Source organism: Mauremys mutica, chromosome 7, assembly GCF_020497125.1.
Source record: "Mauremys mutica isolate MM-2020 ecotype Southern chromosome 7, ASM2049712v1, whole genome shotgun sequence".
NCBI classification, from domain to species: domain Eukaryota; kingdom Metazoa; phylum Chordata; order Testudines; family Geoemydidae; genus Mauremys; species Mauremys mutica.
Genome location: NC_059078.1, coordinates 97,429,760 through 97,447,477, shown reverse-complemented (window position 1 = coordinate 97,447,477; position 17,718 = coordinate 97,429,760). Strand labels below are relative to the sequence as shown.

Here is a 17,718-nt window from a genome sequence, read left to right as displayed (position 1 = left end):
CTGAATAGTATTCTTACTTTACTTTTTGCTGTCCAGTATTCTTATTACTTGGCCAAAGCGCTTGGAGGGAGGGTTGGTTGGGTTGAAGGGTTGATTCAAAATTATTAAACAGAAAATTAGCATGGATATAAAAGCTGTTGGTTTTTTTCAAATAAAGTATCAAAGCCTCAGTGACCCAAGTGGATATGGAAAAGTCATGTAACTGAGTCACTCAGCCCCATTTCCTCCTCTTCCTCCTATCTGCTTCATGAGTGCCAAAATCCTGGCTCTGTGTGGACATGGCAACTATATTTTAAACCTGAAAATTAATCCAGCTCAGAGCAGGATTAGCTGCCACTGAAACCAGATGCCATCAACATCCTTTTAATTCCTTTTTCTCATTTAAGCTGGATTCCCTTTTTGCTTCAGTCGAAGACAGTATGTCCTGAGGATCCTTTAACCCTGCCCCTGCCACAATGAGGGAGGCAGGGATAAGGGATCCCTAGGAGACTGCAGAAAACTTTTGGGACTGGCTCCCACTCACTGTCCTCCCAGTGCACACTTCCCATGTGCCCCTGCACACATAGCCCCAGTGTGGGCAGGAGGGCCCCAGGAGCAAGGGTCAGAGACTAGAGCAGGCACCAAGTGGCACCTCCCAGCCTTGCAGGGAGGTGGAGCAGCAGACCCCCTATATCCCGGTGGCTGGAAGTTGCCTGCTGCCTGTCAGCTTTGCTTCCTGCTTCAGGCAAGCTCCGCACAGCAGCAAGGAGGAGCTGGAGCCACCACTGCAGGAGGCTGCAGGAAGTTTTGGGGCTGGCTCCCACTCACCACCCTGACAGCACATGCAGCTGAGGTGCCCCTGCACACACAGAACCAGGGGAGTGAGGCTAGAGAGCAGAGCGGGGACCAAACGGCTGCCCTGCAGGGCGGGGGAATAGCTGGGGTGTCTGGGGTCATCCCTCCTCTGGCCATGCTGAGCAGGAATCTCTGCTGCTTCCCTTCCCTGCAGGGCAGCTGCTTGGTCCCCACTCCACTCTTTGGCCCTTGCACCTGGGCCCCCCTTGGGCTGCATGTGCAGGGTCGCCCTGTGTGCACTGAAGGCAGCAAGTGAGAGCCAGCCCCAAAACTTTGCGGCAGTGAGGAGGAGCTGGAGCTGCCGCCGCTGCCACCATGTGAGGGCTGCAGGGAAGTTTTGGGGCTGGCTCCCACTTCCCGCCCTGACAGCGCACACAACCTGAAGCAAGGGCCAGAGAGCAGAGCGGAGACCAAGGAAATAGTAAGCCAGTTGTCTGACCAACTAAACTGGCATAGGATGAAAATGAGCATGACTAAGATTGTGGTCATCTGGGTGCCACAGGGAAACTGGACACAGAGATTAATGGAGTGAACTAAACCAGACTGACCAGTTCAAGTACTTTGGGGTCTGAGTCATGGAAGATGGCAAGCTCGAACATGAGATACAGTTGAGACTGGGGAGTTCTGGAAGAATGTGGAATAACACCTCAGGGGCAGTGTATGATAAGCATATGCCGCTGAGACTGAAAGCACAACTAAACAGAACAATGGTGTACCCCAAAATGCTGCTTCGTGAGAAGCATTTGCAACAAAGAGATGGCAGGTTCAAAATGCCTACAAGCGTTTGAGATGAGATGTCTTCATGCCATAAGATGAATTGCATGAATAGAGAGATTCTGAAATGAAAGTATTGGGATGGAACTCAAAGTTCATGATGTGGCTGACAAAATCCAGGAAGCACAACTTCACTGGTTTGGACACATGCAGAGGATGAATGAAGGGGACCTGGTGGAAACAGCATGGCAGAAGAAAGTGGTAGGAAACAGACCCTGAGGAAAACTGAGGAAGCGTAGATGGACTGCACCAAACATGGTAAGCAGATAAACTGTAGTACCACCTCAGACAGATGAAGGAGACTGATGCTGGCATGATGACCTGACCCCAGCTGATGGGATAAGAGGAAGATGAAGAAGAACTAATAATTTATACTGGATTATTTTTATTTTATTTCTCTATGTTCTTAAGTTTCTGGCTCACAATATATGCCCTAGGGACAAAAGAGCACAGTCAGCCATGGTCCAAATAGGTGCAGCTCCAATGAAATCAATGATGTTGTGCCTACCTACGCATGGCCCATCACATGGCTATTTGCTATGTATCTGACTCAACACTCCACAGTTTTCCAGTTTACAGCTTTGAAACTATCTAGTCCATCATAGAATTGCAGATGTCCATAGGAACTGAGGGCACTCAGGACCTTGCAAGATCAAGCCCTAAAGACTTTTGCTATGAGAGTATAAAATATATTTGCTCAGATTCCCCTAATTTACCCAAGATGAGTCAATGGGGGTTGCACAGGTGCAAGTGAAAGCAGAATTTGGCCTAATATGCCTCCAAAAAACCTACCCACCTGCTTTGGTTAGTAATTTTCATTTTGTTTGGTATTACTATGCCAAGTACATTATGGCATGTAATGTGTTTATTAACATTTTTAATATCTCTCATAACATTTTTGCCAATGAAAATAACTGAGAATAACATAGAAAAAGTCTCCAGGCTTCAGAACATAGAATGAAATATGTAATCTAGAATGGAACATCAATGGCCATATTACTGTGTCATCTACATATAGCAGCTTCTCGCCTTTTCCGATGGGATCTTCCTGCTGACATAGTCCAGCAATATGATATACAACAGCAGACTTAGGGATGACCCCTGGTGCAGTACGATTTTCACTTCAGAAAGACTTGTCATTCCAAAACATTTACATCACTTACATTACATTACATCATTTACATCACTGTTTTAGGTGATCTATATAGGGCATTCACCATAGTTATTAAATCCTCAGACCCTCCATGTTTTTTCAGCCCTGGTGAGAACATCCTTTTATCCACTTTATTGTATGCTTTTTCTAGGTTTATAAAAGCCCAGAAGTTACCTAGTACAAGTTAATATTATTATTTATACTACAACACAAACTACAAGTACAAACTTGTAATCTCATAAAAAAGAAATATCTGGTTAGTTTGACAACCTATATTTTCCATAGCACATGTTGATTGACATTAATTATATTACTCTCTTTTAATTTTTATTCATCAAGACCAATATCAACCATTCCATAATTTTGCCCAGGATTGATGTCAAGGTGACAGGCCTATATTTATCCAGGTAACCCTGTTTACTCTCTTAAAATATTGGAACAGCATTAGTTTTCTGCCAGTCCTCTGGAACTTCCCCGGTGTTCCAAGACTTATTGAAAATCATCAGTAACAGTTCAGAGAACTTCTTGGACAGCTCTTTTAAAACTCTTGGATTTAAGTTATCTGGACCAGCTGAGTTAAAAATATCTAATTTTAGTAGCTGCTTTCAACATCCTCTTGAGTTGGAATGGAAAGTATTTCATCATCATCATATAATATCTATACATCATGTAAATTTTTCACAAATACAGAACAGAAATATTTATTGGACACCTCTGCCTTTTTTAACACTTTTGACTACAGATTTCTCCTTATGTCCTTTTGCATCCTTAATACAAATTAGAAGTTAGGAGAAAACTGATAAAGTGTTAGCACCTTCTCCTATTTTCCATTTGTTATACATTGGGGTGTTTTGTTAGTCTCTAAAGTGCCACAAGTATTCCTGTTCTTTTTGTGGATACAGACTAACACGGCTGCTACTCTGAAACCTATTATTATTATTATTTTATTATATAGCTGTTTTCAAATCCCCTCTGAGCTAGGTTGTTTTTAACCAATGTAGCCACCTTTCTCAATTGTTAGACTCTGGGTTTCAGGCATCTAGTAACATGTTCTTAAACAGTTCTCAATTGTCTTTCACATTTTTCTGTTTAAATTCTTTCTCACAGCCTATTTGGTTCATAATTGTTTTCAGCTTGTGAAATTGGCCTTTTTAAAGCACCAGGTGTATATATATTATTGGTTTTGATTCTGTTTGGACTTAATAAAAAGTAATCAAGTCACAATCATTTACACCTAAGCAACCACTTATTTTTAGTACTGTGAACATTCCTCAATTCACACTCAGGAGGTTCTACTCTGCTTTCCCTTCCCTTAATCCATGTGGGTGAAGGAGGGAAGCCTGTGATACCTTGTTCTGTTGCGGTACCAAGGCCCAGATGTTTCACGAGCTTGATGCACCTTAAATCAGAACATGATAATGTTAGCTAACTACTGTAAGATTTGGCGCCTGCAGCCAAGCGTCATAAAAACAGTCTCCAGTTTGTTCCATCTTCGTCACGCCAGTGCAACCCAAGAACTGAATGTTTATTTGAATGGTCAGAAGGAGAAGCATGAAATAGAACCGGTCTATCTAGGTGTGACCTTAGACCGCACTCTGAGTTACCATGCCCACCTGAAGAAGACAGCAGCTAAAGTTAAGACGCTCAACAATCTTCTTAGCAAACTGGCAGGTTCATGGGGTGCTCGTGCTCCAACTTTGCAGACATCAGCTCTTGCTACCTCATATTCCCATGGTGGAGTACTGAGCACCTGTTTGGAGTTGATCATCACACACCAAACTGGTGGATACACAGTTATATGCCACCATGTGTATCATCCCTGGCACCCCGTGTCCGAGTCCACTCCCATGGCTTCCAGTTCTGAGCAATATTGTTCCTCCTCAAATCAGATGAGAGGTTGCCACTGGCAAGTTACTGGAGAAGGTACACGCCAACTCAAGCCTGCCACTGCACAATGACCTTTTTAAACCACCAGCTGCATGTTTGCCGTCAAGTCGCCCATCATGGTCACATCTGCCACGCCAGGATGTTAGGGCGGAAACACTCTGGTGAGAGGAATGGATATGTTATAATCCCCAACCAGTCCCTCGTTGCCGACCCCACAATTTGCCCGCTTGGGTTTGACCTGCCCTGTCGCCAGTGGTCCCTGTTGAACAGGTTCTGGACTGAGCAAGGATTCTTCACAGCTAACCAGTATCGCTGGGGCTTTTGTGACAGCCCCTTGTGCAGCTGCGTTGCAACACAGACGATGAATGCCTGCTGACTAGGTTCAGCGGTGGCTTAGAAGAACTGCATCATGCCACTGAATATGCCATTGCTTGGCTAGATGACTATGCACACGCTAAATAAATTCTTCCTTACAAGAGACCAGGCCTGAATGGAAAAGTGGGGCAGCCATGGCTTAGTTTCTCTCTGTGCCACTGCTGATATTCCTGGCTGTTTCTTGGGAAGCCCAGGCTGCTTCTGGGGACTGGCTCCATTCCTGTTCCCTCCATTCCATCTGACCAGGGAAATATGGGGCGGGGGGGTGGCTAAAGCCTGTGTCACCTGCTGGAATCGGCAGGCAGGGAGCCCCCTATTGGGCATCTCCCTGCCTTACCAATGTGCCCAGCTGTTGGAGATGTCCAAATGTGACACATTTATTTCCTGCATATAATCCAGAAAGAATAATTTATTTATTATGCTAGCATTATACCTTAAGGAATTCTGTAGGTTTCCAGCATGCTTCCCATTTTAATTGTCTTGCTGGTAAAATACTAAAAGCAAACTTCCTGTGATCCTCATAAACAGCAGGACATATTTCTTTTAGGCTTCATGCTATAGCAATAGTAGGATTATTTTGTTAAGTGAAAAAAAAATAAAACTTGTTGGTTTGTGCCTATTTAAATTAGATTCTTCCATGCATGGAAAGTTTTCAATAGAATTTCTTTATTTGCTTTGGCAAAGTTTGCAGTGGTCTTTAGGGGAACGAGTGGCCAGTATGAAATACAGAATCAAAGTACAAACTCTGATTGCATCCACTAAGAAGTATTGTTTTGTTTCCTTCTTTCAAATATTGATAATAAATATATTAAAGAAAACCTAGAATAGACCTTTAGTGCAATGCTGCCTAATATTTCACAATCCGTGGAAGTTAAATATAAGAAAATAACAGCAATCTCATTTTATTTTAGTACTTGGAGCAGTAGTAGCTGGCATGGCCGAGTCAAAGGAGGATTGAAGGGGTTTCAGAACTTTATGGTTTCCGATAGTAATATGAGTTTTGTTGAGTTTGTAGAGCTCTTCAAGTCTTTCAGGTAAAATCTATTTGACTAATCACATTCATCACATCAAAGTTGGTAAAAATCTATTTTAAGAAAAAAAGCACAAAGTGAATGTTCTTCCTGTATCCTAGTGTTCGAAGCCGCAAGGATCTTAAAGACCTCTTTGATGTCTATGCTGTACCCTGCAATCGATCAGGTTCTGATTCTACTCCACTTTATACTAATCTGAAAATTGATGAGAACACCAGTGGACTCCAGCCTGATTTAGGTTTGTTAAATTTAATTTCAACAGGAAAATAACACTTTAGAGAACTGAACTATTTTAATTATTGGCATTGTAAAAAAATCCTGCTGAAGTGGGGGGCAGAATCAGCTTACAATTGACAGTGAGTTAGAACCTTAACTAAAGGGTCACTACCACAGCTCCATAATAACAGTTCATCATATTCCATCCATACACAACTGGCTTAACTAATTTTAAGAAGCTTAACACATTCAGAAAGTTGTATTTCACATAAGATTTACCAAAAGTGAATTTTTATTTATATATATATATATATATATATATATACACACACACCTCTACCCTGATATAACGTTGTCCTCAGGAGCCAAAAAATCTTACCGTGTTATAGGTGAAACCGCGTTATATTGAACTTGCTTTGATCCACCAGAGCGCGCAGCCCCACCCCCTCGGAGCACTGCTTTACCGCGTTCTATCCGAATTCATGTTATATCGGGTCGTGTTATATTGGGGTAGAGGGGTGTGTGTGTGTGTGTGTGTGTGTGTGTGTAAAATACATGTCTCAGAATGAAAACTTCATGTATGGTCAAGTCATTAATAAAGAGCCAAATCCTGAAGAACTCACTCAACTCTCAATAAAGAAAGAGTTCCACTGATGTAAATAGGAATCTTGCCTGCCTAAGTCTTGGCTAAGAATTTTAGGAGTTGATCCATAGTTCTTGAAAATTGATTTTTTCCAGTGAATACAATTTTAATTCCTTTGAATAATTCAGTGTGGTATGAATAATAGAATAGTACTTGCCTAATTTATCTCCAGGTGATAAAATGAAACTCCTCAAATATTTATGTTCATATTTATGTTTTAGATTTATTGACCAGGAATGTATCAGATCTGGGTTTGTTCATTAATAGTAGACAGCAACTATCAGAAAACCAGAGACAGATATCTGATGCCATTGCTGCTGCTAGCATTGTAACTAATGGTACTGGAGTAGAAAGCACATCACTGGGAATATTTGGAGTGGGCATCCAGCAACTCAATGACTTCTTAGTGAATTGCCAAGGTGAACACTGCACCTACGATGAAATCCTCAGTATTATCCAGGTCTGTAATATAAACATTTTGCAATGCATCTATTCATTCTATAGGGGTTTTTGTTTCCTCCACTTTTTCCCCCTGCATGTGTTCTTTCTCTGGCCAGTCTCCAGAACAGTACCTACTGTATCACCTATATGGAGATTGGATTTCTTCCTTTGGAACCACTGCCAATTCTGTTCCCTCAGTTTGCATGAAACTTCTCTAAACACAGTGTACCCAATAGTCCTATTCCATGAGATCAATGTTTCATTTCTATAATGTGTCTTACCTCCATTTAATATGGACAAAATTATTCAAGTTGAGTTTTGTATCCATTGTGTTATAAAAATTGAATGTCTAGCTACCATAATGTAAATTTTGAGACCTTTTTATTTTTGTCTTATGTAATCCAAAACTAAGTCCCTACTCTACAGGGTTTAACAAAACTGTCAAAACATTTTGAACAGTTCAGATGTTAGGCAAGTATGTGCAATATACAGTACATTTACAGCAAGGTTAAAAAATCAGGCTGTCTAGGGGAACTTCAGAATGACACTTCATTATTCTATATGTTTTTTATACAAGTTGATGTGTTGTTGAACACTGGTAAATAAATACACATAGTTATTTCCTTTTAGATGATGTCACTGAGTATTATATATAAGAATAAGAACATGCATGATTTTAAATAATAATCTAGATCAACATTCCACATTTGTAAGCTCTGCAATATTATTAATTTTATATATTTAGTGACTTTGCTAACTCCTGTAACTATTATCAATATAGTGAAGACACTTCTGAATGATATTCAGACTGCATACAGTTTTCAAGTGCCAGCTCATTAGTTTGATGTACAAATTACACTATAAAAAATGAATTAAAGCCTTTTACCTAAGGCATGTGATACATGTTTCTTTTTATAAAAATAATGTTATTCTCTTACTGTTTCTTACAGAAATTTGAACCCAGCGTCAATATGTGCCAGCAGGGGCTACTGTCATTTGAAGGATTTGCAAGGTAATTAGCCACATATGAAGTTAACATACATGTGATGTTATTTTTGCGCATTTTGCTAAATATTTATCACAGACTATTATTTCTGCACCTTTAGGTTTCTGATGGATAAAGACAATTTTGCCTCAAAAAACGATGAGTCACAAGAGAATATTGAAGAGTTACAGCTACCGCTGTCATATTATTACATTGAGTCTTCACACAATACATACCTCACAGGCCATCAGCTTAAAGGAGAATCGTCAGTAGAGCTTTACAGCCAGGTATACAGAGTTAGATCATTGCATAGTTTTCAGCATGAACTTGTTTGTTTAACTAAGAAGTCACAGAAACATGGCCTTTTTGCTTTGAAAACCCAAATGTTCTGAGCCCCTGCTTGTAAAATGTAGGAAAACATGATGTGTGGGAAAGCTGCCTGTGTGCACAGTTGTGTTCAAATGCTTTTACTAAGGCAAAAAATGGGTTTAGTTTGAGATTCATAGCATTTAGACACTAGTCATTCTGACCTAGCTTACTAAAATTAGACTTTCCCACAGGAAAGACTGATCTAATATGTTAGTTTATTTAAATGTCAAAAACACCATTCAGAATATTGTACATTGTACTGAAAAGACAAATTTCTAATGAAAACATCACTCCTGACAGTATACTTCTAGGAATATTATACTATTTCTCTGACCCTGTGTCTAATTGGTGACGAACCTGGAAAGAATGATTTCTCTCTATGGGTTTTGGGTCTATATTTTTGATATGTGTATTCAACAAATGTTACAGAAAACATCAAACTTCCTGTGTTTGGGATTTTTATTACTCACCATGTTAAAGAGAAATCCATTCAAGTGTGACAGGCTCACAAAAGGTCCTCTGTGTACTTCAGCCCTTTGTTTATGTGTTTGGAGGTGGGGAGATGGTCTGTGTGTAAGAAAGCCATGAGTAAAATGGCTGCATAGTGGTGCTGTGGAGTAGGTTTCTGTGACAGCCTCACACAGGATGGCGGTGTTGGGGGAGGTAGGATAGGGAGCCATTGTCCGTAACACCCAAAGTGATGTGAAAGAACTGCAGGCACTCTTTCAGCAGCCCGTAAGCTAAAATAATGGTCCATAAGGTGAAATGGGAACACTATTGCAGCCCTGTTCTCCGGGGTGGGGTTAGTGTGCCCCCTCCACTGACATAACTGGAGTAATAGTAATAGGATGAAATTTAATAGTGAAAAGTGCAAGATCATGCATTTAGGGATTAATAACAAGAATTTTGGTTATAAATTGGGGACGCATCAGTTGGAAGTAACAGAGGAGGAGAAGGACCTCGGAGTATTGGTTGATCATAGGATGACTATGAGTCACCAATGTGATATGGCCATTATAAAAGCTAATGTGGTCTTGGGATGCATCAGGCGAGGTATTTCCAGTAAAGATAAGGAGGTGTTAGTACCGTTATACAAGGCACTGGTGAGACCTCATCTGGAATATTGTGTGCAGTTCTGGTCTCCCATGTTTAAGAAGGATGAATTCAAACTGGAACAGGTGCAGAGAAGGGCTACTAGGATGATCCAAGGAATGGAAAACCTGTCTTATGAAAGGAGACTCAAAGAGCTTGGCTTGTTTAGCCTAACCAAAAGAAGGCTGAGGGGAGATATGATTGCTCTTTATAAATATATCAGAGGGATAAATATCAAGGAGGGAGAGGAATTATTTAAGCTTAGTACCAGTGTGGACACAAGAACAAATGGATATAAACTGGACACTAGGAAGTTTAGACTTGAAATTAGATGAAGGTTTCTAACCATTAGAGGAGTGAAGTTCTGGAACAGCCTTCCAAGGGGAGTACTGGGGGCAAAAGACATATCTGGCTTCAAGACTAAGCTTGATAAGTTTATGGAGGGGATGGTATGATGGGATAGCCTAATTTTGGCAATTAATTCATCTTCGATTATTAGCAGGTAAATATGCCCAATGGTCTGTGATGGGATGTTAGATGGGGAGGGATCTGAGTTACTACAGAGAATTCTTTCCTGGGTGCTGGCTGGTGAGTCTTGCCTACATGCTCAGGATTTAACTGATCGCATATTTGGGGTCGGGAAGGAATTTTCCTCCAGGGCAGGTTGGCAGAGGCCCTGGAGGTTTTTCGCTTCCTCTGCAGCGTGGGGCCTGGGTCACTTGCTGGAGGATTTTCTGCACCTTGAGGTCTTTAAACCATGATTTGAGGACTTCAGTAACTCAGACATAGGTTAGGGGTTTGTTACAGGAGTGGGTGGGTGAGATTCTGTGGCCTGCATGGTGGAGGAGGTCAGACTAGATGATCATAATGGTCCCTTCTGACCTTAAAGTCTATGAGTCTATATTGTACTTCCATTGTCTAAGGCTCTGAGCAGGATAAGAGAATTTCATCCTAATCAAATTTGTACTTTACCTGAAGTTATACTGATTCCAGAAAGCTTTACTTCGAATAAAAAGTTGTAGCCCAGAAGGCTCTCTTGCAGTGGCCCTCCTCCATCCTGGAGAAAATATCTGTTTAGATACCCACTTGTTTCTGCAGGCAGGAAGATGTAAATATTTCTCTCCCAGTGTAAGCTCCTGGCCCTTTAAGGGACACTTTTTGCAACTGTGATAGGGTGTCTTGCCCTTATGGGCTTGAGAGTCTGGGGCTATCCAGTCCTGATAAGAGGCAAACCTGGGTTGGATCAGGTGATTCTTTATAAAGGGCGACAGATGGCTACAGTGAAGGGGGAAGCTCAGGGAACTGCAGAAAGAAATTAAGGCAGTCAGGCTTCTGCAGTGACAACCTTGATACCAGGGAGTTTGGAAGCCAGAGACATAAGATTCCAGCAAAGTAGGGCCTGGGGTGGCCTGCTAAAGCAGGAAAAGCCTAGGCAAGAAGGCCTGGTAATAGGGTGAATTGGAGACTGCTGTGAGAGAGCAAGCTCCTGCAGAAAGACCTGGGACATGGGGTTTCCCTACTCAGGGTATGTCTAATCAGCAGAAAAAGACCCACAGCAATCCTTGGCGCCCCCGTCAACTGAAACTCAGTGAGGGGGAAGGGTCTCAGACCCTAGGCTCCTGCCCGAGCCCAAATGTCTACACTGCTATTTTTAGCCCCATAACACAAGGCCGAGTCAGTTAACCTGGGCTCTGAAACTTGCTGCTGTGGGGTTTTGTTTTGTTTTGTGTGTAGTTGTAGCCCAAGACTACAGGCAGGAAAAGCCTGGGAGTGACCTGACGAGGGTAAAAGTGATGCACTGTGTTTTCAGACTTTGAGTTTTATCTTGGAGATTTATTTATGTGAATAAACTCGAACCCCCTTAGAAGGGTGATGAATGGACAAGAAAGCCCTGTGTAGAGTTCGTTTAAGAAGACTTTTGAGGGAGAAATTGTTAGCAGAGCATCACAGAGGTACCCTGGGGCTAGGGTTGCCAACTTTCTAATTTCAGAAAACCGAACACCCTCACCCCGCCCCTTCCCTGAGGCCCTACGCCTGCTCACTTCATCCCCCCTCCTCCAATGCTCACTCCCCCTGCCCCCACTCACTTGCTTATTTTCACCAGGCTGGGGCAAGAGATTGGGATGTGGGAGGGGGTGAGGGCTCTAGGGTGGGGCTGGGGGTGAGGGGTTTGGGGTGTAGGAGGGGGCTCCAGACTGGGTCCAAGGGATTCAGAGTGTGCTCCGAGCTGTGGCAGGGGGTTGGGGCATGGGAGGAGGTTCAGGGCGTGGGCTCCGGGCAACTCTGCCTGGTGTGGTTTGCGGGACCTCCGGCAGGTGCTTTTGTCAGGCGGCCCCTTAAATAGCAGATGCACCAGTGCTACCTTGGCTTTTCCTGGATCTCAGAGGCTATTCTGTTTGCCATGAATCCTGGACACATGGCTCGGCCAGCGCACCGAGGACAAAAGTTTTTCCTCTTTTCTGGAATGCGGGGCAGGGGAATGCTGCACCCCCAGCTTAGCCCAAATCACAGCAGCTCCAGGGAGAGCGCTGCTGCAGGCCCCATCCCTCTCTCCCCGCCGTGTGCAATGACCCCCCAGACTGGCCGTTGGCTGGGGCCTCCATGCCCAACTGCTGCCTGACCCTGCTGGGACCCATTCCCGGGGAGAGCAGCCCCAAGCTTCTGCACAGCCCATTCACCCCTGGGAGGAGACTTATCAGCTGACAGCCCCTTACCTGCTGGTCACATGGTCCCGAGACAAGCCCAGCGCAGCAGCCACCGTGAAGTGGGCTACTGGGCCTGGGGCAGGCAGTGGCAGCTCACCCTGGCCCCCTTCCCTGCCGCCGGCTGCATGCAGGCCCTGGGGAGCCAGGGCTGTTCCTCTCTCCGCTCCTGCCAGCCGGGGAGCAGCAGGCCGGGCAGGGAGGGGGCTGAAGGTACTTCCTAAAGGCCACAATGCCCGCTCTGCAGGGAGCCCCTGACCATCACGGTGGCTGCTGCCCAGGGTTAACCCTGCTGGTCTCAGCCTGCTGCCGGGTGCCTTTCCCAGCCCTTCCGCTGGGATCCGCCCTCTGCCCACTAGGGCTCGCACTGCCCAGGAGCTCCACAGAAAGAGCTACTGCAGGCCCCCTCCTCACCTGCTGCCGCTGTCTGGACTTTTAATGGCCCGGTTAGCAGTACTGACCGGAGCCACCAGGGTCCCTTTTCGACCTGGCATTCCGATCGAAAACTGGATGCCTGGCATCCTACCTGGGGCACGAGGGGCCACATGGGAGGCAGCTGACCCCACTCAGCAACCAAATTCCCATTCTCTCTGCCTCCAGCAGCAATGCTGGTAGCTTCTGAAATTTCTTTCTATTTCTAATAGGAACCTTTCTTTTTAATTCTTGCTTTCTAATATTCTTCATTTTCCTGCTCTCTCTCTGTGTGTGGGATCCAGTTGTTTGGGATAGTAGCTTCCATGGTTTCCTTTCACACCACAATAAAGTAGCTTTCATGGGCAGCAACTTCCTCCAGCTGCCATTTAGCACTGCACCCCCTTTTCTCTCTTTGTTTTTGTGCAGTTGCTGTTCACATGGGACCTATTATTCATTTGTGTTACAGGTTCTCTTACAAGGCTGTAGGAGTGTGGAATTAGACTGCTGGGATGGTGATGATGGGATGCCTATCATTTATCATGGACATACACTCACTACTAAGATCCCTTTTAAGGTATATTGACAATTTCTTGCAGAAAATAGAAATTAATCAGGAAAGAAGTTTAATAACTTGTTCACTTGTATGAAGATACCAGTTTATGAAGCAACAATTATCCTTCTAGGAAAAAGCAAGTCACTAAGGGTTTGGGTGCACTGCAAGTAGACACCCGTGGCTGGCCTGTGCCAGCTGATGTGGGCTTGTGGGGCTCATGCTAAAGGGGCTGTTTAACTGCGGAGTAAACATTCAGGTTTGGGCTACAGCCTGAGCTCTGGGACCCTCCCACCTCGCAGGGTCCTAGAGCCTAGGCCCCAGCGGGTGGATATGTCTACATTGCACCTGGGAGCATTCTTCCCAACACGGGTAGACAGACACATGCTAGCATTGTTCAAGCGAGCACACTAGAAATAGAAGAGTAGCCGGGGGTAGCACGGGCAGCAGCTTGAGCTAGCCACCTGAGTACAAACATGCCTCAGGTACGTAATCAGATGACTAGGCCAAGCTGCAGCCCATGCAATCTCAGCTACCCTGCTATTTTTACTGTGTGTTAGCTCAAGCAAAGCTAGCGTGTGTCTGTCTGCCCGTGCTGGAAAGCACAATCTCAGATGCAGTGCAGACAACCCTAAATGGAATAGCAACAGACTGTATAAAGTCATATTGTATTTTGAATCATGGAATCAATACTCAGAAATAATCAACTATAAATATTTTATGCTTTTCAAATTAGAGAATTCTAACTCTTGTAACATTTACATTTTGGTTCTTATAGGATGTAGTTGAAGCTATTGATCGCAGTGCCTTTATCACCTCTGATATGCCAATCATCATATCTATAGAGAACCACTGTTCATTGCCTCAGCAACGCAAGATGGCTGAAATTTTTAAGGTTAGTCATAGTGTATTATATTATTCGAAGTGCATGGCTGGGGATTTTGTTTTTCATGATATCTCACTTATTCTCAATATTTCAGAATGTATTTGGAGATAAGCTGGTAACTAAGTTTTTATTTGAGAGTGACTTCTCTGATGATCCAATGCTCCCTTCACCGGACCAACTGAGAAGAAAAGTGCTGCTGAAAAACAAAAAACTCAAAGCCCATCAAACTCCAGTGGATATTTTAAAACAAAAGGTAAATTATTTCCCTAACAAACATTCTGAGATTTAAGTTGTGGTTTAGAAAAAGCAATAGTAGTTAAAGTTTTGCCAATTTAACATGGACAACTGAACCAGTCTAATGGACATCGTGGATTATATATCAACATAATATAAATATATAAAATAAAAATATAATTACAAAAATACTTGGTTTATTTTCATGGGGTTTTTTTGTTTTAATTATGATACGTAGTAAACACAATGTAGTATATTTGGTAAAAGTAATGTTTGCTATTAAATGTTTGCTCAGAAATGGGGAGAGGCCACCCCAAGGTTTTTTTGTGTGTGCATTTTGTTTTGTAATACTTTGTTGTCTTTTTGGATTTAGCAAAGTTCTGCTGTATTTTTACCATATTCAATCCAGGTGCATTAAACAAATATTTTTTTTCGTTTGTTACCAATTGATTTTATTTCATGGCAGAATTTTACCATTTTTATTATACTATATTTCCATATGATAGGCAGAAAAGTTTCTGATATATGTGACATCTGGTGACATCTCCGCCATCTTTTAATTTTTGCGATGGATGAAATGCTCTTACAGAAGTTGGAATCTTCTCTTTACAAGGAAATCGAGTGCCATGTGGGCAACAACAATGCAAACTTCCTTTACATTACAGTCCCTTTTATTTTAATCTATACAGCTCAGCCCTTCCTTCATTTTTTTCCACAGGGACCGAACAGTAACTGTGTTCCAGTTACCAACGGCTTGGAATTAATGGCAAACATCCCATGTAGTGAAATGGATTATTTAGTGGGAACTGGACTTTTTCAAAAGTGTGATCTTATCTATAGATCCACAGTGACTCCCTTTTCACTTTGGGTAAATGTAAGCCCAGTAAATAATCCAAAAAGCTGGACAATTATATATATGATTCACAGTCAGATCTTCCTTGAAATTCTAGTTTATTAACAACTCCTGTAATGCAGGTATCAATGTTACATGGATTTTCAGAGGTTAGAGGAGGAGATTTAAACCCATTCATGGAATCATAGTTAACAGTAAATAAACTATTTTGGGAGATGGGAGGTATTTTGGGGCTTCTATACACAGGAAAGTTTCACCAGTTAACTACTATAGTTAAACCATTAACTCCCCGTAAGTTTTTTGGATTTTTTTGTTTTGTCTAAACTGCTTCCAAAGTGCCATAAACTAAACCATAAACTCTTATATTGGACTAACAATGGGCACATGGGGATTTATACCTGTGTAACTACAGATGTTTAAATTCACTCTTCACTTTTTACTGGTATAACTTTCCCATGTAGACAAGCCTTTAGAATAGCTATTTTTCCTCCTATAAAAACAGGACACTGAACAGATGCATATGAATAAGAATATTATAAATAGAACATTTTTGCTGTTTCAATATGTGAGTGCTTTAAAAATTATTTTAATGCTGTAGGCTCACCAGCTGGCATACATGCAAGCCCAGGCCAGTAATGGTGGCAATGCTGGTAATCCCACCACTAATAATGAAGAGGAGGAGGATGAAGAGGATGAATATGACTACGACTATGAATCTCTCTCTGATGGTAAAGAAATATAGTTATTACCATACCATTACTTATGACTGACTTTAATTGTTTAAATTTGCTTCAGTTAGAATAGATCAAACAAGATGTAATGAGACATTTGCATGAGAAAATTAGGTTGTTCCACATTTTATGTATTTGTTACTGTATAATCTAGTATCACTTATAATGAGTGATAACTTAGATTCATTCTAAATTACATCAAAATAATAGTGTATATAAATGAATTACAAAGAACTGTATTTTACATAAACCCTGTTTTCTTTGAGGGTTTTAACACCTCAGAGTTCATGCAGTCTTCATATTAATTTCTTTTCCCTAAGTGCCGAAGAGTGGCCTGGCTTGTGCAAAGGTATAAGGAGGTAAGGGGGCATAAGGCATTCCCTTACCATCTTGCCATGTGCTTCATAGATAGCAGCACAGGAGGGGAAGCAAGCTTTGGAGAGCCACTACAACCCAGGGCCTACACAAACTGGCAGGGAGTGGGCAGATCCTTGGCTCCCTCTCCCAAGAGCTCCTGATAGCATAGATGCACTGGAATGTCTGGTAGCCTACGTTGCACTGGGTATAGGCCTGGCACAGTTTGCTCCCTCACTAGAGCAGTGGGGAAATTGTGAAGGAGATTTTGACTATGTTCTTCCTGGACTGCTCATGGGACAGGGCCACATCACAGAGGCACTTGTTCAGGTCAGATCTTATAGTTACAATGTAACCCTAAGTGTCCATATATGTTTGCAAGCATGCCATTGCTGCTGTTAGTAAGTTAAACTAGTGATTTTTGTGCTAAGAGTTAAATCATGTTGCCAACATTCAAACAATTTTTTCAGGGACAGTATTCAGAACAGGTGCAGAACATCCTTCTGCTGAGCGCAGCATATACACTTGCAGTCTGGGGCCTGGACATGTTCCTGAAGTCATCCATGAAGTTACGCTAGGAATGAATTGGCCCAAGACATTCAAAAGTGATGTTAGTTTCATAACTGATAACTGTCAGAAAATGTGTCATGTCAAGATACATCACAACTAGTAGCCAAATTCATACCACCCAGAGACATGGCAAAAGAATAAAACATTTCATTAATTAAAACTTAAGATCAAATAGTGCCTGATCTTTACACAGGTGACCAAGTTTATGAAAGGCACAAAGCTCAGCACTTCCTGTAGTGCCAGACTTGTGTTTAAGTGGCACAGCGCAACCTTTCACAAATGAAATTTATTTTGTTTTTCTGTTGGTGATGATGAAATTAACAAAATAAAATTTAATAAGGAGACTTAATGACTGCTGCTGATTTTTCTAAGATAAATATGAAAGTGGGTCAGATTTTGGTGCCTGCTCCACCGGCTTTGTGCTGTTTCAGCAGCACAAGATAGCTGGAAAGACTGCTTAATTGTCTACCTGAAGATTCTTCTACAGAGGGAGAATCTTCAGGTGGCATAGATGAAAATATGCTGTTCAAGTACAGATGTTTCTTACACATTGGCCAGGAAGAAATTACAAGTTACCCACTGTAAGTTGTACTTGAAACAGGTTCCATTAGGAGAAGGCTGGAA

The 17,718-nt window shown here is 42.3% G+C and overlaps 1 protein-coding gene across 1 annotated transcript in view; it reads left to right on the top strand.

Annotated features, from left to right (window-relative positions):
- PLCE1 (phospholipase C epsilon 1) overlaps positions 1-17,718 on the top strand; it is a 326,732-nt gene that overhangs the window by 264,545 nt on the left and 44,469 nt on the right. The window contains exons 12-20 of the mRNA XM_045022805.1: positions 5,935-6,057; positions 6,156-6,292; positions 7,135-7,373; positions 8,305-8,366; positions 8,461-8,626; positions 13,383-13,490; positions 14,245-14,361; positions 14,447-14,605; positions 16,038-16,167. Of these exons, the coding sequence (XP_044878740.1) occupies positions 5,935-6,057; positions 6,156-6,292; positions 7,135-7,373; positions 8,305-8,366; positions 8,461-8,626; positions 13,383-13,490; positions 14,245-14,361; positions 14,447-14,605; positions 16,038-16,167 (1,241 nt within the window). The remainder of the gene's footprint in view (positions 1-5,934; positions 6,058-6,155; positions 6,293-7,134; positions 7,374-8,304; positions 8,367-8,460; positions 8,627-13,382; positions 13,491-14,244; positions 14,362-14,446; positions 14,606-16,037; positions 16,168-17,718) is intronic.